Here is a 23,033-nt window from a genome sequence, read left to right as displayed (position 1 = left end):
AATCCTGACGAAGAGTATAAAATTGATAAAATTTTAAAAACACGAGGTAAAGGTAAAAATTTAGAATATCTTGTTCGTTGGCTGGGTTATCCCTCCAGTTTTGATTCATGGATAAAGGCATCATCGCTGAAACCGATAGCAGACAACTAAACCTCAATATATATCGAAATATATCACCATTTCGAATCAGTGAGTTCTTCTTGTTCAGTCAGAATGGATGATAATTTCTACATCTACCTCCCATCGTCTTCATCAGAAAAATATTTTTCAAACAACACATTAACTCATTTTACTGTAAAATTGGCAAAACGTATCGATCTGCCTCCAGATTTGTGGGAAGTCGGTTTAGCAGAATTATGTCATTCAACTCTTTATGATAACGTTCTGGAAACAGATTCAGGACAACTAACATTTCCTGTTCGAACATACACAAATGTTGACGACTTGATTTCGTCGATCGTAACTTCCCTTCCCGATAATCGAGAAATACGAAAATCTGTGCTTTACAAATTCTGGCATCTTCTGGCTGACCCGCAATGGAGTTCATTCGAGTCATCTGTTTCTACAGATAACACACTATATATTAACGATCAACCGTTTTATTTTCCTGCAGCTACTTATACAATAGATGATCTTATTTTTTTCCTGAAAACCAACCCTGCAAATGTAGCTATTCCTACTCATCTTCGATTCTATTTTAAAGCTGCCGTATATAAACACTTGTCCGAAACAGGAATGCTCGACCCTGAACCCGATGCCTCTGTAGACAATAGAATAACACCGATAGATTTAACAGACGACTATGCTAAATTTCGATATGATATATTAAAATCTATCTACTCTTCGCACGTAATATCTAATAACGTTGTCGATAAAAATCCTTACATATTTGTATATTCAGATATTGTAAAACAACAGTTGGTCGGTGAAGAAATGATACGTCTTTTACGTCTTACTCGAAAACAATGTTCAGAAGTAGATACCACATGTACGATACCTGTAGCTCATCACACATTCAATCCGATTCACTATGTTTCTCTGGATAAAAGTTCTTTTGAAACAATAGAAATTACTTTGAACGATCAAAAAGGAAACTTTTTACCTTTAAGAAACGGTTCCGTTCCTACTATCGCTGTTTTACATTTTCGTAAAAAAACAAAATCCTTTTAAAAAACCGACATAACACTATTTTCTCAGTCTATATTGGTAAACGAATGAGTCATCATGAATTCGCAAGCAGAATATTACACAACCCAAATACATGGAGGAATCGGACCCATTTTTCGTTCTAACAGAATTCAGAAAGGAAGAGGATTAGGTTCTCTTTTTGCTGGACTTTTCAGAATGGTGAAACCTCTTCTCTGGAGTGGTGCAAAAGCTATCGGAAAAGAAGCTTTAAAAACTGGTGCTAATATTGTTACAGATATTGCAACAAGTCAGCAAACCCCGAAAACTATTGTTCGTCAGCGAATACGTGAAGCTGGTCAGAATCTTAAAACTAGAGCACAACAAAAAATCGATTCTCTGACGGGTTCGGGTATAAGAAGAAGAATTGCAAGAAAAAATACCCATTCGGTGTTAAAACGTTCAGGTACCCGTGCTAGAACCTCGAGAATCAAGAAAAAACGTACATCCGTAAAACGTCGAAAAACATCATCGAAATCTAGGAAAACACGTAAAAGAAAAATCAGACAAAATATCAAAGTCAGAGATATTTTTACATCATGATACAGAACAGCACCTGGGTAATTTCACAGTTCGACCTTTTTCAGAAAAAACATACTATTCCGTACAAACCTATTGCTTCCTTCGATAACCAGAATGTAACTTCGTTTCTCGAACCTGTCTATCTTCGTTTACAGTTGAAGATGATTAAACAAGATAGAAGTCGGATGAGAACTCTACTGTCCGATAAAAAATCGATTCTCTGACAGGTTCGGGTATAAGAAGAAGAATTACAAGAAAAAATACTCATTCGATGTTAAAACATTCAGGTACCCGTGTTAGAACCTCGAGGATCAGAAAAATCAAACAGACTATCAAAGTCAAAAATATTTTTACACAATGATGCAGGACAACACGTGTATGACTTCACAGTTCGATCTTTTTCGGAAAAAACCTATTCAACAAAATGTCGAAAAAACCTACACTGTTACCTACAAACCTATTGCATCCATCGATAACCAGAACGTGATACCATTTCTCATACCTGCAACAACAACAGATTTTCTGGATCTTGCATCTGTTTATCTTCGTTTACAGGTGGAGATGGTCAAACAAGATGGGAGTCGTATGAGTGCTTTGCCGACCGATAATACAACCACAAAAAATTGTGGGGTAGTAAATTATCTCCTCAATACTATATTTTCACAATGTAACGTTGCTATCAACGGTATATCTGTAACAAATGCTGACAACAATTATGCATACAAATCGATTTTTGAGGTACTTCTCAATTACGGTACTGATGCTGCAAATACACATCTTACTAATGCTTTATGGTACCTGGACACACCTGGAAACCAAGATAAAATCACAACCAATAACGAAGGTTTCACCACCCGAAAAAAAATTTTCCAGTACGTTCCGTCATCAGGAAATCCTATGGAAGTAACAGCCGAAATGGAACTTATGGGAAAACTCCACATAGATTTTTTCAATCAGCCTAAATATCTACTCAATGGTGTGGAAGTACGTATCGAACTTATCAAGTCACGTGATGCTTTTTATATCTGGGGAGATCAAGATTCACCTAGCGTACAAATAAAAATTTTAAAAGCTGCTCTCGAAATAAATCACGTCATTCCTACTCCTAGCACCAGTTTGGCTATAGACAGAGCACTTTCTTACGCTCCTGCACATTATCCGTTCACAAGAAGTATTATCAAGGCATACTCTTACGTTGCAGGAACGCAACAGATTTCTATCGACAATGCTTTTCAAGGACCTTTTCCGAATGTTATTCTTTTTACTATGGTATCCACCGCCAGCTTTCTCGGAGACAGTAAAAAAAATCCGTTCGACTTTAGAAGTTTTAACCTATCTTCTTTCCATCTTGTAAAAAATGGAGAGCTCACACCTTCTGAACCTTTACGAATCAGTACAGGAGGAAATGGCGGTTTAGTAACACGTGCCTACCAAACTCTCTTTTCCGGCACAGGTATCCATCACAATAATTATGGACATCAGATAACAAGGAAGATGTTTGAAAACGGATCATTTTTTCTGATTTACGACATTACACCAGATTTTTCAGGAAACGATACACACATGAGTCTACAGGAACAAGGTACCTTAGGAGTAGAAATGCAGTTTTCTCCACAACTGTCGGAAAATGTTACCTGTCTTCTCTATGCTGAATTCGAAGTGGCCTTGGATGTGACAAAAGACAGAGGTGTTATCCTTCACTAATAAACATAACAATTTTACTCTATAAATTTGATGTGTTCCTGTTTTCTGCCACAGAAACCTACCTGTATCGTAATAGAAAAAGACTACCGTGTTTGTGTACTTTATTATAAACGTATCCGACATGAACACATCACAGATCAGACATATTTTATCTCACAACTGTTCCACCAAAACAATTTTTTGTGGTGTTTACCCGAGAGATCTTCTGCCTCGAACGTTCTCCACCCCTGCTTTGATAATCGCAAACACGGATACTTCCGATTCCGAAGGAACACACTGGGTTGCTTTCTATTTCGACAAAAACAATAAGGCAGAATATTTTGATTCATACGGTTTCCACCCCTATTACCCAGAATTCATAACATTCTTGAACCGTCATTCCTCTATCTGGACTCACAATAATACCCCCTTACAAGGAATATTTGCTACAACTTGCGGACATTACTGTTGTGTATATGCTTATTATAAAGCACATCACGTCACAACCAGGGATTTCATCCGGATATTCCCACCGGGTGTCAGTAAAGATGAATATATTTTACACCGTTTTCGTCAGATCTTCAAATGTTTACCGCATTCAAAGTGTCCTAAAGGAGCACAAGTGTGTCGTTCCATCAAACCAGTTCGGGAGTGTATAAGGTGATTTCTATATAAAATATGTATGATGATTCTGCTCACTCTCAGTATCATCTTGACACCTTTAGTGAAAACATCATGGAACCGGTCAAAAATTCTACAATGGAAAAACGTGATCAGCTTCTAGACCGTATTACTCATAAGGATGGTGTTTCTAGATGTAGAAAACGTAGACGTCTGCCCCCTACCAAAATTGAGATTCCTGTTATAAAAACTGAACCGATCGAGAGTGAACCGGATGTGACAAAGGATTGTGATTTCATGAAAATACGTCAAGAAAACAGTTCTTCCCAAAATAAAACCGAATGTTCGGAACTGCACAACATAGATGTCTGTTTGGATCTTTATCTTGCAAATATATACTTTCTGAACACAGAAAAAACCAAATATGTAGCAGTAGGATTCGAAAAACAAACACCTTTCAATCTGGTATGGGAGTTTTCGCAACAAGGAAGATTACCCGTACGAATTAATTCTTCACAGATTAGAGAATTGTGTGTTTTGAAATCTGATGTACTTGATTACATCGAAACAGGTCGACGATTTAATTATCTCGTCACAGGGAATGTTACTGTCAGTGCTGTAAATTTTTTCGGAAAACGTTGTATTTCCATGTATCAACATTCCTCACCGGATGCTTTTATTTTTACACCCCCGGAACTACATTTATTTTTTTGTGAACTTTTCACACCCTTAAGAAAATTAACGAACGAACGTTATCATAAATTACAGCCACAAATACAGACTTTTGTGCATTGTATCGAAAAGAATATGTTTTCAGAAAGAAAAGAAGTACCGGAAAACCTGATAAGCCATTTTCACGTTCTCTGGTACAACGAATTGATGATTGAAATATATCTTCAACACAATCTTGGACATTCATTGATATTATAAATAATTTTATTATCCATTATGTATTTTTACTGTAAATGTATATCTTTATATGTATATTATTAAATTGTAAATAAAACATTTGAAAAAAGGTTAAACATTTTTTATTTTTCTCTATTACAGTAGAAATGGTACATTTTCCAAACATTTTCAACTGCACAGGTTTTGTTCACATTTTTTGATTCACTATGTTCTCTACATTTCTTTTTCTCTACCGAAAGTTTCACACTCTCCAATTTTGGACACCCAAATTCTTCAATATTATCTACGGTTAACGTACTCATACGTTTTTCTCCGATACATTTTTCCAACCATTTAGTTTTTTCAGTACCTTTAACATACACATTTTCATTTACAAGTACAGAATATAAAAGATCTCCTAACTTCTCATACGGTACCCAACCATTTTCCCAGGAGAGTCCGTGTTTGTTTGCACGGAGCCAATAATTCACACGACGATATTTTTCACTTAACAAATGTAGACCGTATGGAGGTTTTACTAAATAATCAAATGTACATTCAAAAGGAGACTTCAATATTCCGACTTCTTTCCACACAAATTCACCGTCTTTTCCTCGTAAACCTTGAACGTCCAAAAAACATACATCCATTGTTCAACAGGTAAAAACTGTCAATGTATTTTTAATAGATCCACGACATATAGCACACTTATCGAGTTGTGAGGCACAGGATCGACAACTGACAAAATGTCTACACGGGAGAAACACTATATCGCAAACATTCAAAAAACAGATTTTACAAATCATTACAGAATCTGCATTTTTTTCGATAACTTTTTTTGCAGACTTTTCTCTATTAGCACAATATTTACATTCGACCTTATAATGTAGTAATGCAACACTTTGTATAAAACTACAATGGGGCACTGCTGCCAGATGTCTTATAACAGGACAATCTTCCGGTGTCCAATCACAAAAGCCATAAAAACAATATGAACACAGTACTCTATCACCGTGGCCTGAATAGTAACATCCTGCAGTCACTAACTCTTCAGGTGTCTGTTGTAATCCTACAGGCCACTTTTCGTAAGTTTTGTATCGAGAATCGACTGATAGGTAGTTATTACAATGCCCCGAAAATCGGTAGCAGGGGTAACTGAACACTTTCATAAATCAGCCAAAGAAAAACAATCTGATACAATAGGTGATGGGGTTCCAGGTATTGGTGATAACGGTACCGGCACAGTATCTTCTACATCACTATCGAACAGGGCTCTGGAAAAACCAAGACGATTCGAAGATACCGCTGGAAAACAGGGATGTCCTTCTAATTTACGTAGTAGAGAACGGTTGCAGGTAGTACACCACAAAATAGTTTTGTTCACTAACACGGCAAGCCACTCTTTCACTCTTTGTTTTAAAGCTTCAGCAACCTCATCTTCATCCTTCCTCTGAATGAGTTCACATGAACATTTGTGACTGGGAAATCCTGTTCTCCCATCCGTAAACTTTTTTCTTTCCACTATCTCCTTCAACGTCTCGCAGGAATGATGGACCGCTTCTCCCGATCTATTGAACAGGTAACATCCGCACCATGGAGCTTCACGTAGTGCTACGTACATAAACGGGAACTGTTTCAACACTCGCTGTACAGCCTCACGATCGGTATCGATATCGCCGCAGGATTCTATGACTTCCCAAAACTCTTCGTAACTTATCTCGTAGAAATTCAGAGCTTTCTCCGGAAACGTTATGTAATACTCTGCCATTGTGACACACTCTCGTTCTTTTTATACCGTCTACATATATATACCCTTCTTCCTATTACGTCATTTTCCTTAAACATGTCCAAATAAATACTTTTTGTATTCTTAAATTAATACAACGATCTTTGAATCAAATGAGTCAGCAACATTTTCCCGGCTTCTCAAAGACAGGTTGTCGACCTCTATACTGAATGCGTCATTAAATTCGAAAACCTAAATCAACCTCTGTACCGAAAAACAAACATAATAAAATAAAAAACAACAGTAAAACATTCCCATCCATTATCTATAACCTTTTAACCTCTATCTCAAACTCCACACATTTTTGGAACCCTGCCAAATAATATCAATATCTGCTTGTTCACTCGAACATTAACCCGAGCCGGGAATTTCCGGTCACGTGACTTTCACGTGATTTTGGCGGGAAATTCTCAGAATCGACCCGAATCAACAATTTCCTATCACGTGATTTTCACGTGATTCACACAACATTTTCTAAACCTCAACCTCTTATCTATAACCTTTCACCTTTCTCAGACAACATTTTAATCATCATTCAACTGACTCAGTAATTTCCTGTTGAAATCAAGCTCGGGAATTTCCCGTTCCGGGGTCAAAAAACTCTTCAACCAATCAAAACTCAAAACACCTATGACGTCATCATCTCCTCATCCAAACAACCAATCAAATCTCTCACCCATATCTCAAACCCTGCCCATTTCTGGCCTTCCTCCAAAACCCAAACAATGCTTGCTTGTCCACTGCCCTTTATCATCAATTGATCTTTCATCGATCTTTTCCAATCAATTGATTTATCGGACTATATCCGGGAACATAACTACTATAGGGGTAATTGTATAGTTCAACAATTTCTTCCTCTTGAAATAATTAATATATTATTTAGTTTTGTTATGCATTTTTGAACAAAGAAATGTAGTGAAAAGAGAAAAATGGTTATAGATACGCGGACATAATTAACAGTATTTAGCGAATGAGAGTAATAATTTTGTTAAAATTTCTATTTGAAATAATACACTTTATTTTAGAACTTGAATTTATTAGTTCTTCAGGTGCAATTAATTTTCGGTCTCACCCTCCCCTCTACAAGGGCCTCCCCGATGGCGCAGTGGTAGCGTCGTTGCCTTGTAATTTAGGGGTCCCGGGTTCGATACCCGGAGGAGGCACATAGTGGTTCGGACCCCACTATAAATTGTAGGTCCAGTCCCTATTAACCTTACTGTGCAGAAAGTGGACTTAAAACACCAAATCAAACCAAACCTCTTCTCTACATTTTGTAATGTGTGTAAGAACGTTATCAGGAAATTCGTCGTTAATGGGTGATTTTTAATTGTGCAACACTGGTTTGATGTACAGTCACTAGCAAAAAAAATGGAACAAATAGATCCCGAAATACCCGCTTCCCTGCATTAAGCTGTGTGTGTTGCCTAACTCCGCAGCGTTAGCAGAACTTCCATTGAAAAGTGGCTATTAAAGTTGGCTTATCGCAGTAGAGTTAGGAAACACGCACAACGGATTGCAGGGAAGCAGGAACTTCAGGATCTAAGTGTCCCATTTTTATTGCCGTTCACTGTACTTACATAAAGTCCGTAGTCTTTCGTTGGGCCGTGCACACCGGAGTAGCACGACGCCAGTGTGAACGCTCCCACTTACTTACATGGTGTCGTTTGTTCTGCCGTGTACGCCAGTGAAAAAGTTCGGCCAAAACCGGATCCAATGTAATCACAGTCTTATTAATGTATAGCATAGCAACTTTTTTTTACTTAGGAGCGATACTAACAAATCAAAAGAGGAAATAAAAAGCAGACTTAATTCAGGAAATGCATGTTACTTTCTCTTCATAAACTTTTATCTTTTCGTATAATATCTACGAAACTAAAAGTTAAAATATACAAAACAATAATTTTGCGTGTAGTATTATATGGATGTGAAACTTGGTTCCTCCCATTAAAAGATATTATTAGAATGATTAAATCAAGAAGAATTAGATTGGCAAGCCATGTGGCACGAATGGGAGAGGAAAGAAGAGTTTACAGAATTCTTGTTGGGAAACCTGATGGTAAGAGACCTGTAGGAAGGCCAAGACGAAGATGGAGGGATAACGTTCAGATGGGTCTATAGGAAATCGGTAAGGTTGGCAAAGATTGGATTGATCTTTCCCAAGATAGGGACATATGGAAGGTTTATGTTGCTGCAGTCATAAGCCTTCGGGTTTAAGAAGGCTAGAGAGTTGGTTAGTTAGTTATATGAACTTTTTGTTGTTTTTTTATTTATCGCTATTGTTATTATTAAGATGAAGATTTGTGGCTCTGAAAGCAAGGGGTGAGCAAATATCCACTGCACTTCCAGGAAAATTCTGGCCACGCCACTGCACTGAGTATATTGTGTAGCTAGCGAAAATTTATATCATCAGAGTCTCTTTGGTACTTTCAGGGGAGGATCCTGCAACAATAATAACGGAGACCATTGATGGGATGAACGTGTGGCCAATGATATCCGAAGGAGAGGACTCCCCTAGAACTGAAATACTCCTCAACATTGATGACGTGTATGGAGTGAGTGCAGTGAGAGTGGGCGACTGGAAATTGTTAAATGGTGAGTTCCTTCAGGTGAAATAAGTACTTCCGAACACTTCGTTTCAGATTGAAGCAGCGGAACCTACTATACTGATCGCAGGCCCAACTGGTGGTTGACCTACATAGCCCCATCTGTCGTCTTCGGGGCATGTGCCTCGATGAGTGTCAACGTTGCCAGGCGTACTTCTGTTTTTGTCAGTTGTTTTTATTAGCTTGTTTGTACCGTAGTTGGGTGTTTTGTACACTAATTTTCCGTGCTTTGTGTACTACTGTACAACTTTTATCCAGTAAGGGCGATGATCAACTCTTTCTCCCCCGATTTACAGTATGTTTGGCAACATGCTGTGTATCTGACTCTCATTTGTTTCGTCCCGCCGCAACTTTCTGTGCCTTGTGACACGATAATGCCCGATGACAGTCGTAGATAAATAAACTGTTCGCTGATTCGTTGTTTCCCAGCTTCTAGCTGGAAATGCGGTCAGTATAAACAGCCCACCAAACCCATAATTATCCATATACATCCCGTAACTTGGGATCTATCTTTCTTGTCATGCTACCTTGGACGTGGGGTATTTTCCACCGCGTTTTAAACACCAGGCGCAATTTTCTAGTTTATGTGGGATATGGGAATTAAATTAATTTGTAAGCACAATGTGATAATAGTTCACATTAAAAGCACAAAAGATAATTATTTTTGTGGAAAGGGAAGCTTTACTGGTAACAAATTTGTACTTTAGGAAATTCCTGAACATGATTTTACACTATGTTAATAAACACAAAATGGAAACACATAAGACAATAATAAACCAGAATTAACATCAGAACATTGAAAGTTGAACAATAAACAATATATCTCTTAACATAAAGATAAACAACATTGCTTCTAATAATATATAAAATGTTTAATTTAAGCAGTTGTGGTAAAACGTAATTTCTGCAGTCTCCACATACAGTTAGGGCGCATACGAAACATTTGTTTCTTAACACTGGTGTTTCTGTTAACTTTTGTGCCAGTGATTTCATTAAATCGTTGTGTGTTTTCCTTACGTGGATGAGTTGCCAAATAAATTACTTATCAATTAACGACTGAAAATGCTCAGAAGTGCACATCAAACTAAATAAAATAAACAATAACGTAATCTTGGATATGGAATATATTCTATCCCATCCCGAAATTACAGCAGTTTATGTTATAGTTACTCACGTCCAAGAACACAACCATCATGTGTAACAGTCAAAATTCAACTGACAGAGTGGTACTTAGTAGCATTATTTGGATGGGTGACGGATAGCGGAATGAATGTTGAATATGAAAAAGGCTGGGATACAATCTACTCCAGATTCAAGGTTGCAAGATATACAGGGTGGCTCAATAAGTCACTTAACACCCTCAGTACAAGGCCACTGCGGCATGGAATTTGAAATTGGCGATGACCAATCGGTATCTGGCCAAGGGAGAACCACATTGACGCCACCCACACAGTCGGCGGCCATCTTGATGTCCGCCATCTTGAATTCAACTTCAGAATTTTAAATGGGAAGGGGGTCGTGCGACATATCAAAATGGGCTAGAATTTCACGAGAAATGCAATGGTGAAGGTTTTTTCGACGTATCTTTAACCAGTAAAAAGTTATGACTGAATTCTTGTACCAATTTGCTCCTTTTCGAGGTGTGACAAAAATGCCTTAAAATTTGTTTAGCGCTTCGGTAATGTATCGAGATCAAAGTGACGTCTATGGAGAGACGTTCGCATGCCATTGCACATTATTTTAATCGGATACATCCATGAAGAGCTGTGCATTATGAATGGTTGTCGCGAACAATTTACAGTGTGACGCTTCCATTGAATTAAAAGTCCTTCACAGTGACAAGGTTAATGTTTATGTTCATAAGGAAGTTTATAAACAGAATATGTGACCCTTGTCATCTGATAACTAACTTTGGACAAAAACTGGTTCATAACGTTCCCATAAGTGTTCTGGTGTTCTTCCCTATTGAAAAAACTCTGTAAAAAGTATCTTCTTCCATAAGCAAGGATGAAAAAAACTGTTTATTTAACAAATCCAAGTAGCCCTAAGCATTTAAGGTTCCGTTGATGGAAAATTGACTAACCAATCGTGTTCCACACAGCACGCCACACCATTAACTTACCAACACTAACCATTCAGTTTTGATCTGTCGAAAATGGGTTATCAGATAAAAATCATCGAATATTCTGTTTATGAACTTCCTTATGAACATAAACATTAGCCTTGTCACTGTGAAGGACTTTTAATTCAATGGAAGCGTCACACTGTAAATTGTTCGCGACAACCATTAATAATGCATAGCTCTTCATGGACCTATCCGATTAAAATAATGTGCAATGGCATGCGAACGTCTCTCCATAGACGTCACTTTGATCTCGATGCATTACCGAAGCGCTAAACAATTTTAAGGCATTTTTCTAACACCTCGAAAAGGAGCAAAATGGTACAAGAATTCAGTCATAACTTTTTAATTTTTTTTAAAATTCTGAAGTTGAATTCAAGATGGCGGACATCAAGATGGCCGCCGACCGTGTGGGTGGCGTCAATGTGGTTCCTCCTTGGCCTGATAACGATTGGTCATCACCATTTCCATGTTGCGCGCTGCAGTGGCCTTGTAATGGGGGTGTTAAGTGACTTATTGAGCCACCCTGTACAGTGCCTTTCACGGCCGAGTCTACCCCAGCAGCAAACGCTCCACCCTGAGTCTCATGAATCTTATTTATGACGCTCCAGGAGAACTGAGAACTCCAACAGGTATTATCCCTTACTTTGGAGGAAGCCCCCCCCACAGGTCACTCTCGCAGCGCCTGAAAGCGCAGGTGGGAGGAAATTTGCCGGGGGAGATCAACTACCCCAAATAAAATATGACGTCAGATAATACCCCATCTGAGTATAAGTAATTTTCGTATGACGCTCCAGGAGAACTGAGAACCCCAACCAGTATTTTTCCTTTGTCTTGGAGGAAGCCCCCTCCCCCCAACAGGTCACTCTGAATAAAATTTAGATTACCATAAATCCTTTACCACTTATGGTATTTAATGCACTCTCAATGAGTTACAAACACACTGTACACAGTTCAACTATTAATCATAGAAAAATACAAGATTCTTGTTTCTTTAACAAAGAATGCTCGAACCAGATAATGAAACGTCGCCTTTCAGTTGATGTACATCATGACGTTGCACACGATTTTTGTGTAATTTATCTTGCAACACACGCCTCACACGAATGCATGCATATTTGTACACTGTTAATTTTTGGTAGATCTACTTAATTTGCGTCGACATGAGCTCATGCTAAAAGTTTGGAAAACAACAGCTTACCTTCTGTAGGCGGGAAAAGACGCCATGCCGTTGTTTCTCTGCGGACTATTTGGGCACGATATTTTTAACATATCACTTACGCATCTTCCTTCTCCAAATGTTAAAGACGTTCCTCACCCATTGCCGGTGTGGAAACAACACTCAGTCCTTGTCTCACAAATGTGTGATCACCAAATTTTACGGGAAAAGATTGTCCCTTCTCTTCACCAACAAGCTTCTTCCGCTCCATTTTTTCCAGAACCAACCGCTTTTTTTTTCTTCCTCTTCTAACCTGTACCACCGTCTTTTTTGTACAACAGATTTAACTCGGATAATTTGTTCGTTTATATAGTTGTATATTATCACAATACTTGCAGATGTATATGTCCAAGATGTTTTTGTAATAAACGTTTGAACAAACTGTCTATCTATATTCATGCGACAGCATGGAGAATATTACGCTGTAAATTTTATAGGTTTTCGCCATATGACTTACAAATGGTGCCATCTAACGTTATATTCTGAACTTCGTATTGTACCGGTTTACGGACGTAAGTAGATTATTTAAATGTTCTCAACGTTCATTACATTCTTTTAATATTAAGATGCCATATGACAATAACCGTCATATTTGGCGCCCAACAGGGGCTAACCCTTGCCAAAGACCAGTAACATATTATCAATTATTAGGTTTGGTCAATACTATTTGACTAATCATAAATACATATACTTGTTCTTAAACAGTCACATAGTTACAGATTCATTACACTTATATACACTATATACAATTCTAATCATCACCTAGATGATTCTTTTATTCTACATAAAGAAGAAACACCGAGCCTTGCAACAGGTGCCCAACATTCCAGTACAGGATCACTTTACGCTTCAGGCCCCCGCCACGCTATACCGAATTTTGTTCCTGAAAAGTCGCATTCCATCAGAGACTTATGAACGTTATAAAGTGCCATTTGTTTTAGAAAGGAAGACTCCCTGGGGCGTATTCGGATTGTGAATATATTTCAACATATTTGAAAGAATGAAGGAAAATCTTAGGTTTTTGATCTCGTATGCTGGTTCGCCGCAGAATTATATCCACTTGACCTCCTGGCCCGCCGCAGACTAATTCACACTTAACCCACACGAGACTTTACAAAACCTTAATCCTCTCTTCCCACAACCTTACTTTGATTCCCCTTGCCGGAAGCTTCTCGCTCATTAGCAACGTCAAGTTGCTTCAGCCACTGCTCCACATTCTCTAAATTCAAACCCTTCAACTTATTCTTCCAAACCACCAACTTGTCCTCTGAGCAATTCCACAATTTACAGTTCTGAATGGATTGGTCAACTATTTGTTCCCCTGTGACACAATCTATCAACGATAGCGTAGAATCTTTGTTGTTTTTTACACAAAGATAAGGACCAAGAAAGAGTTCACAATATTTTTTTATCACTTTATCCCCCAAACCGCTCAACGTTTGATTTTTTACAAAGACCAAGGCGCCCTCTTTAATCACTGGTTTACCATTCTCCTTGGCATTAAACTTTATCAACTTACCCCGCCTTTTTTGGTGACTAGTCAGATTGGCCATTACCAATTTGTCATCCCATGTGACATTAGTATCCTGGACAACTACAGACGACCTGTCAACCAGACGCATAGGCATGTTTAGTCTTAACTCAGCCGGAGAATAACCTGTCTGTGACGAAACAGATCCATTCAACAATTTCAATGCTTCCGGCACCTTTTCTGGCCACTTGGTATGATTCGAAGAACAGAGCACCCTCATTAAACGATTTAATTCTGAATGGTAACGCTCAACTAAATTTGAGCTCGGGTGATATACGGGAGTGAAAGTCAGTTGTACCCCCCAAGATTTCATAGCATTCCTGAATATATTTGATTTGAACTGAGGTCCATTTACTGAGACTATTCTTTTAGGAACTCCTAAGTGAACAAAGTAAATGTTTGATAATTTGTTCACGATCGTGTAGGCATTGCTGTTAACAACGGGATAAGCCACTAAATATCTCGTCGCTGCGTCTAACACAGTGAACAAAAACCTTTCTCGTTTTGGCCCCATTATAAACGGACCCTGTAAATCGATGAATAATAACTCTCCAGGCTTATCAGTAAAATGTGACCTGGCTACAAATTTTGACGGATGTTTGTTTGGCTTAGTTCGCTGACACAGATCACAATTTTTTATGTATGTTTTTATGTCAGTCTTCATTCCACTCCAATAGAACATGCGATAAATTTGAGCTAAAGTTTTGGCCACCCCAAAGTGTCCTTTATCATCATGACAAGCTATTAAAATTTTACCGATTAATTTGACTGGGACGCAAATCCTCAAACGCGAGTTATCATGAAAGTCCTTGATATAGAGAACATCATTCCTCATACAGTACGTTTGACTCCATGATCTCGATCGAGGTTGGACTTTTTGTCCTGTTCCCATCAGGTTGTCAATGATTTCGGATAACTTGTCATCTTGACTCTGTAAACTTATCAACTCTTCTTTCGTGAACACTTCCTCATCTGTTTGTGCACCAACGGATACATTTATCATAAATTGTGAATCAGAAATGTCAGGAAAGCTCCTACTAAGAGTGTCTGCCAAAATATTGTCTACGCCTTTACAATATTGAACAACGAAAGAATACTGTTGAATTTGGATAAACCACCTCGTCAACCTGGCATTCCAAGAATGTGCTGATTCTAACCAAGTGAAGGATTTATGGTCGGAAACTACATCAAACTGTCTGCCTTTTAGGAAGGAGGAAAATTTATCAATCGTGTACAAAATAGCTAATACTTCTATTTCGGTGGAAGTGTACGATTTCTCATAGGACTTCAACAGTCGGCTGACAAAACCTAAGGGTTTGACGTTACCGTCAATAAGCTGATAACAGTAACCACCTACCCCAATTAGGGAAGCGTCTGTTTGAATGTAAAATGTTCTTTCAAAGTTGGGATAGCTCAGAGTGACCTCTTGGACGACCAAAGCCTTTAACATCTTGAGCGCTTTATCCGCTTCCATGGTCCAATGCCACTTGGTCTTTTGTTTCAACAACTCGTATAAAGGGTGAGCCACAAGTGCATAATTGGGTATATACTTAGATAACCAATTAAAACATCCCAACAATCGCTGAAGCTGTTTCAAGTTTTCAGGTTTGCGTAGCTGGACTATACTTTCCACGTACATAGGATCTTTCTTAAAGCCACAGGTAGTGACTAAGTGTCCCAGAAATTTAAATTCCTGTACGGAAAACTTGCATTTCCCTAATTTTAAGGTAAATCCTGCCCGCTGCAACCTTTCCAGTACCAAACCTACATGCTTCATGTGCGATTCGAAGTCTTTTGATCGGATAATAATGTCATCAACGTACACTACTACAAAATCCATAAATGATCCAAGGACCCGATTCATGACATCAACAAATATGGCCGTGCCATTCACTGATCCAAAAACTACTCTCTTAAATTGGTACAAAATTCCTTCAAAGGCAAAGGCCGTATACTTACGACTACTTTCATGAAGAGGAACTTGCCAATACGCATTTCCCAAGTCAAGTGAGGTGAAGTACTTGCAGCCAATGAACGACGTCAACAAGTCATTAATTCTCATGGGAGCAAGTTGCATCGGTTTCACGTGGGAATTTACTTTCTTCAGATCGACACATAGACGAATATCCCCGTGGGTTTTGGCACAACTAGCAGAGGCGAACGATGTTCTGAGACAGAAAGTTCAATTACCCCCCAAGCCAACATTACATTCAGTTGTTGCTTTACCTTATCCCTATAGGCATATGGGATAGGATAATTTCGCGCCACGATTGGTTCGTCTGTGTCTACCTCCATCCGATGCACGTATTCGGTACATAAACCCGGTTTATCAGTAAACATCAGCTGGAAGTCATAGAGTACATCGATCAAACGTGAATCTAATTTTCTACCTTCATCTAAAGAGGCGTTTATTTTATTTTCAAAGTTTGATCGCTCAAGTTTCGAAGTTTCTGCCACGAAGGACATGTTGGCAACTGACAAATCTTGCTCATTAGACATTATGTCAGCAAGTGGAGTGAACTTCAAAAGTGTCCTGCCATTTGGAGTTTGGTAAAACAAAGCCTCAACATCGAAGTTCAATTCCCCATGTATACCGTATATAACATCTAATCCTAATATGATGGGTACATTTAGTTTTTTGACAACCACAAATTGCACATAAAATTCATAACTCCCTAAATTGACATTCAATCGCGTAATACCCTCTACCGATTTAGATTTCGTGCCCGAATAATCAATTAACTTAATACTTGAGCCGACTCCAACCTAGGCCGCGAGACCGACGATGATATCAATTTCCAGGTGTCGTAAGCCAGGAGGCTCAGTTCCGCACCACTATCACAGAGGGCTACGAACGGTTCACCCATAATAGAAACATTGATCATTGCAGATCCACATCTTTGATTACTAGTATTAATTGGCGTTATAGAATTTATTGATTCCCCCAGATCAAACTCATCAATATCCTCCTCTATATTTACAAATAATATGGCAGATGACTTTAATTTGCCCTCACCCCCTGCCCGTTGGTAAGGGTCCTTTGTCGGTTTTCCGACCTCGACGTTTCCTTTCTATTTACTGGAAATTCTTCGATCGCATGGATCTCAGCTTCAACCACGAGTTGAGAAGCTTGTTTGAAGTTAGTACGGCCCAAAACGTTAAATACACCCCTACTTCGAAAGAAGGTCCACCACCCGGGCCATTCCTGCTCTGTTCCAGTGAATTTTATCGATCTTGCCTCGCGAGGGATTCCCTAAATATTCTTCATACAAATCACCCCGAATTTCATTTCGCTCTGTGAAGAACAAAGGCACAATGTCAACTACTCTAACATTTTTTCCATTATGGAACGACATAATAAGCTCATTGATGCTCTGCCACTTTCTCCACACACTGGTACCTTTGTCGCGCATAATCCGTGCCAGTGGAGGTATTGTTAGCCAATGTATTTCCTTTGTCCTTTTAGACAAAAGATCCAACGTCTGCAATAAACTTTGCTTGATAGCTTCTTCAGACCTAAACTTGAGAATATCATTTGTCCCAATTAATATAACTACCGAGTCAGACAGCTTTTGACAAGACCGAAGTCTTTCGTTTAACTGTTCAGCAGTTTGACCACTGATCGTTAATCCTACGCCGCGGTTGCCCCTCTGATCGCATTCAATTCTACAACTTGTATGATTTTGAGCTAACCTTAGCAACATGCTGTCCCCTACTAGTTGTTTATTTTCCAACAATGGTGACGAGTAAGATTTAGATAATGCATCTGAACCTGTGCTAGTAGACACCGAAGCACTTGTGCTTTTGGGAGGATCTATATTTACCGACCTCGCATCACCTCCTACAACGTGAGGGGTAACTCGTTTCCCAACGACTTGTCATTTGATGTAGACACCTTGTTTAAATGGCGTGATTTGGACTTTGGACTTCTATACCACAGCCTTTCCCCATCTGAAGGAGGACTACTTGGCAATTGGTTTTCCCGCAGGTTCTTTTCTTCAGAGCTAGGTGACCCTAACGCCACCATATTTACTCCGCCCCTTTGACCCTTTACCTTAGGAGAAGAAGGCCAATCCCTTTTTACTGATACATCCTTTAGCGACTCAAAGTTTTCAATAACATGAGTTGCCTCCGAGAACGACGATATGTCCTGCATTACAAAGTGCTCTTTTAGTTTATAAGGTAAAAGAATGCCCATTTGCGCAATAATCTGCGACTCTTCAGCTTTAGGTTGGATCGCACGCAGGAGTTTAAAGTTTTTTTAGAAAAACTGTAAGACACTCTCCTCCGAGGTCTTGATATATGGCGCATTCAGAATTTTAGCCAAACATGAACTTTTCCACCTAGAACTCTCATAGTAGTTTATGAATTCTTTCTTGAAAAGATCATATGTTGTAACGCGATCCTTCCGTTCCGCAAACCAAAGCTTGGCGCTTTCTGTTAACAATTTTGGGACATACTTTATGTATTGCCCTTCCTCTACCCCATACAGCTCTAGCAGCTCCTCAACCTTCTCCAGGAATTCGGATGGAGTTACTGTAGTTATTAACCCACTGAATTTTGGAAATTTCATTAAGTCCTGAGGTTTTATACTAAATACTTTCGCTTGAGTGTTTCTATTATTATCGTTAGTGTTAGAGCGTACCGGATTATCCTTTATTACCTTTGTCTGAGGTTCTACTAATCCTTGCAACCCTTTCATTTTTGCCTTCCCATGCCTGGTCTTAATGTAACTCTTCTTCTTTGGCGTCAGATAGCAATCACCCGACCTATCCGCCTCACTTAAGGAATCTACATTTTCAGGCTGAGTGGACCTGAAGTGGTTGAATTTTGAACATCTAAGTGCAGAATCTCCATCTGATTCTTCAGTAGAAGTGGCTTTGTCTACAACATGCTTCCTTAACGCCCCCGATTCAGAGTAATGATAACCAACCCGCCTTACTTCGATCTCATCAGCATTTGGCTTTATGAGATCCTGATCAGAGCCCCTTGACTCCCACCTATCCAAGACCCCATTGAACCTTGCCAAAGAACTTTCCATCGATCTTAATGTTAACATAACATCAGCCGGTAAACTATTCATCCCTGCAGCACTATCCTCAATCCCGTACAACGAACCCCTCGGAGTCCCCTGAACCGATGAAAAAACTTCCTTCTTGACTATGGTCAAGTCACTATCACTGACAGCCTTTACTACCTTCTTTCCTTCAACAATCCGAACCGACGGAGTCTTCCTTACTACTACTCTATCCATCACTTTCTCCACAACCTGTTCTTCCAACAATTTAAAACTATTTTCATTATCCAATTTTAACTGTCGTATTGCCTGCTGCACACCCTGTACTTCCGAGTCTAGTCTTTTAGCCAACCCCTCATGCTTCTTTTCTAATCTTTCGGCTCTACTCATGCATTCAATCCTGTACTGGGATACTGACAATGCAAGCTCTTGAAGACCTTCACTTGTCTTCGTAGTGTCCTGTTTTAACTCCAACATGGATTTATTGGTTAGAGATAAATCCATTTGAAGCTTACCAACCAAGTCACTGGTATGAGACAACAACTCAGATTTCATTAGCTCTGTGTTTTCTCTGGATGCCTGACTACTTTCTTTAATAAAAGAAAGCAAGGTGTCCAGAGTCACAGGTTCCTGTTCTGTTCCCATATTTGTTTCCTATACTTAATCTTTACTAATTTGAATTACCCCTTCCAAACTATCTTAATAAGACAAGTTTAAACAAACAACAAAAGGAACTTAATTCCAACTTATTTATTTTAACTTTTTTTTATACTTATTTATTTGACTTTTTATTTAAACTTATTTATTTGACTATTTATTTAAACTTATTTGTTTAAACTTATTTGTTTTAATCTTACCCCAACATCAAACGCTCCACCCTGAGTCTCATGGATCTTATTTATTGTATTCAAACTTATTTATTTGACTTTTTATTTAAACTTATTTGTTTAAACTTATTTGTTTTAAACTTTCCCCAGCAGCAAACGCTCCACCCTGAGTCTCATGAATCTTATTTATGACGCTCCAGGAGAACTGAGAACTCCAACAGGTATTATCCCTTACTTTGGAGGAAGCCCCCCCCACAGGTCACTCTCGCAGCGCCTGAAAGCGCAGGTGGGAGGAAATTTGCCGGGGGAGATCAACTACCCCAAATAAAATATGACGTCAGATAATACCCCATCTGAGTATAAGTAATTTTCGTATGACGCTCCAGGAGAACTGAGAACCCCAACCAGTATTTTTCCTTTGTCTTGGAGGAAGCCCCCTCCCCCCAACAGGTCACTCTGAATAAAATTTAGATTACCATAAATCCTTTACCACTTATGGTATTTAATGCACTCTCAATGAGTTACAAACACACTGTACACAGTTCAACTATTAATCATAGAAAAATACAAGATTCTTGTTTCTTTAACAAAGAATGCTCGAACCAGATAATGAAACGTCGCCTTTCAGTTGATGTACATCATGACGTTGCACACGATTTTTGTGTAATTTATCTTGCAACACACGCCTCACACGAATGCATGCATATTTGTACACTGTTAATTTTTGGTAGATCTACTTAATTTGCGTCGACATGAGCTCATGCTAAAAGTTTGGAAAACAACAGCTTACCTTCTGTAGGCGGGAAAAGACGCCATGCCGTTGTTTCTCTGCGGACTATTTGGGCACGATATTTTTAACATATCACTTACGCATCTTCCTTCTCCAAATGTTAAAGACGTTCCTCACCCATTGCCGGTGTGGAAACAACACTCAGTCCTTGTCTCACAAATGTGTGATCACCAAATTTTACGGGAAAAGATTGTCCCTTCTCTTCACCAACAAGCTTCTTCCGCTCCATTTTTTCCAGAACCAACCGCTTTTTTTTTCTTCCTCTTCTAACCTGTACCACCGTCTTTTTTGTACAACAGATTTAACTCGGATAATTTGTTCGTTTATATAGTTGTATATTATCACAATACTTGCAGATGTATATGTCCAAGATGTTTTTGTAATAAACGTTTGAACAAACTGTCTATCTATATTCATGAGACAGCATGGAGAATATTACCCTGTAAATTTTATAGGTTTTCGCCATCACTGCAAATTGTCCTTGCGTGCAGCCGCCGTCACATCAAAATGTCCTTGTGCATAGCGAAAGCAAACTGTTTTTGGCGGTAATTTTTACGACAATGAGATCTTCAACAACAAGAGATTAAAATTTGTTATAAAGGCACTTGCAAAACCATGACTTTGAATTTAACTTCAAAATAACATTCACGTACAATGTGATTTAAGAATTTTACAATTTATAATGACTTACAAATGGTGCCATCTAACGTTATTTTCTGAACTTCGTATTGTACCGGTTTACGGACGTAAGTAGATTATTTAAATGTTCTCAACGTTCATTACATTCTTTTAATATTAAGATGCCATATGACAATAACCGTCATAAGGCCACCTCAGTGCCTATTGCGTTGGGTGCTTGATTCATCTTTTTTACTTCGCTTTTCATCAACTTGAGGATGACTGGTGATTTGATGATATTGATGAAGGAATACTCACAACAAACGCCCATGCCAAGGTCGGGATTCGAACCCGTGGCATTGTAGCGAGTTGTGGTAATCATTTCGTCACGCGTTCGGTGCTCAACTCATCAGCTGACCACTTACCTAGCGCGCTGTGTCCCTGGGTATATGGAGTCTTCGCCACTGTTTCCATGCATATACTACAACAAACGATAGTATGTACTGGGTGAGTCTTTTAAAAGAGACCCCGTGGAAATTGTGCTCCTTGCTTGTAGGCAACCCTGGTACACCGAAGAGAAGAGCAGGGCAGGAAACAGTCCAGGATATGTCATGTCATGTCATGTTGTCAAATATACTTTGCACCGATATCCTGGACTGTTCTCTAACCCGCTCTTCTCTTCGGTGTACCAAGGTTGCCTACATGCAAGGAGCGCATTTTCCACGGGGCCTCTTTTAAAAGACTCACCCAGTATTTAGTTAGGCAAAGACTAAGCTTTAAACAACACGCATGCGTACATGGAAATCGCAATGTCTGGCTTTACATTTCAGAATCACATCTTGGATCCTCGCGATGGCGTAATGGTAATATCGTCGCCTTGAAATAAATGGATCCCAGTTTCGATACGCAATGAAGGCATGTTGCGGTTCCGATCTTACTTTAAACTGTAGGTCCAATCCCGTTTAGCCTTTCTGTGCATAAAGTTTACTTTAAAACAACCTCAACAAGAATCAAATTTTAATTGCTGATTAATAGAGGGCTATGTGCATATCCGCACAAGATGGCCCATAAGTAAGTTGACAGAGGTACTTAGTTTGTCATAATATGCATGTCATTGTTCATTTTGATTTTTTAAATTTAATTGATATAATTTAGTGCGTGCAAACACCCCTGGCATCCCTAGGGGTGGGGTGGGAAGGGGTAACATTTAAAAATAATCGTGAACGACCGATATTAAATTCCGCACAAACAGACATCCGTGACTTTATGCAATCCAGCACAACGATAGTGTTTCTCGGGTTGTCTAACATTCAGGCTGTGTTGCGAATGAAATCCATAGTTTTCGTGACACTCCCAATGCGATTCAACTTCGGCATCAAGGGTTAGAGGGGGTGAAAAATAAAATGCCACAAATGACCTAGATTAGTGTCGAATCCATAGTTTTCGGAGTCGCTAAGCTAATTGGTGACATTCACGATCACATTTAAAGTTAGTTACATTTTACACTATAGTTAGAATTCATTATTTCCCTGTCTAATAATACAAGATTGGGATAAATAAATACCCGGGCAACACCGGGTAATCAGCTAGCAGAATAATGAAAATGAATGCAACAAGGATA

General features: G+C 38.9%; 1 protein-coding gene across 1 annotated transcript in view; it reads left to right on the top strand.

Annotated features, from left to right (window-relative positions):
- LOC145979789 (arylsulfatase B-like) overlaps nucleotides 1-23,033 on the top strand; it is a 53,306-nt gene that overhangs the window by 27,732 nt on the left and 2,541 nt on the right. Inside the window, exon 8 of the mRNA XM_083112777.1 lies at nucleotides 9,116-9,277. Coding sequence (XP_082968903.1) covers nucleotides 9,116-9,277 — 162 coding nt within the window. The remainder of the gene's footprint in view (nucleotides 1-9,115; nucleotides 9,278-23,033) is intronic.

The sequence above is a fragment of the Lepisma saccharinum genome, chromosome 26 (genome assembly GCF_977018435.1).
Source record: "Lepisma saccharinum chromosome 26, izLepSacc3.1, whole genome shotgun sequence".
NCBI lineage: Eukaryota > Metazoa > Arthropoda > Insecta > Zygentoma > Lepismatidae > Lepisma > Lepisma saccharinum.
The sequence above is the reverse complement of the archived record's forward strand: the minus strand, read 5'-3'. Positions and strand labels throughout refer to the sequence as shown.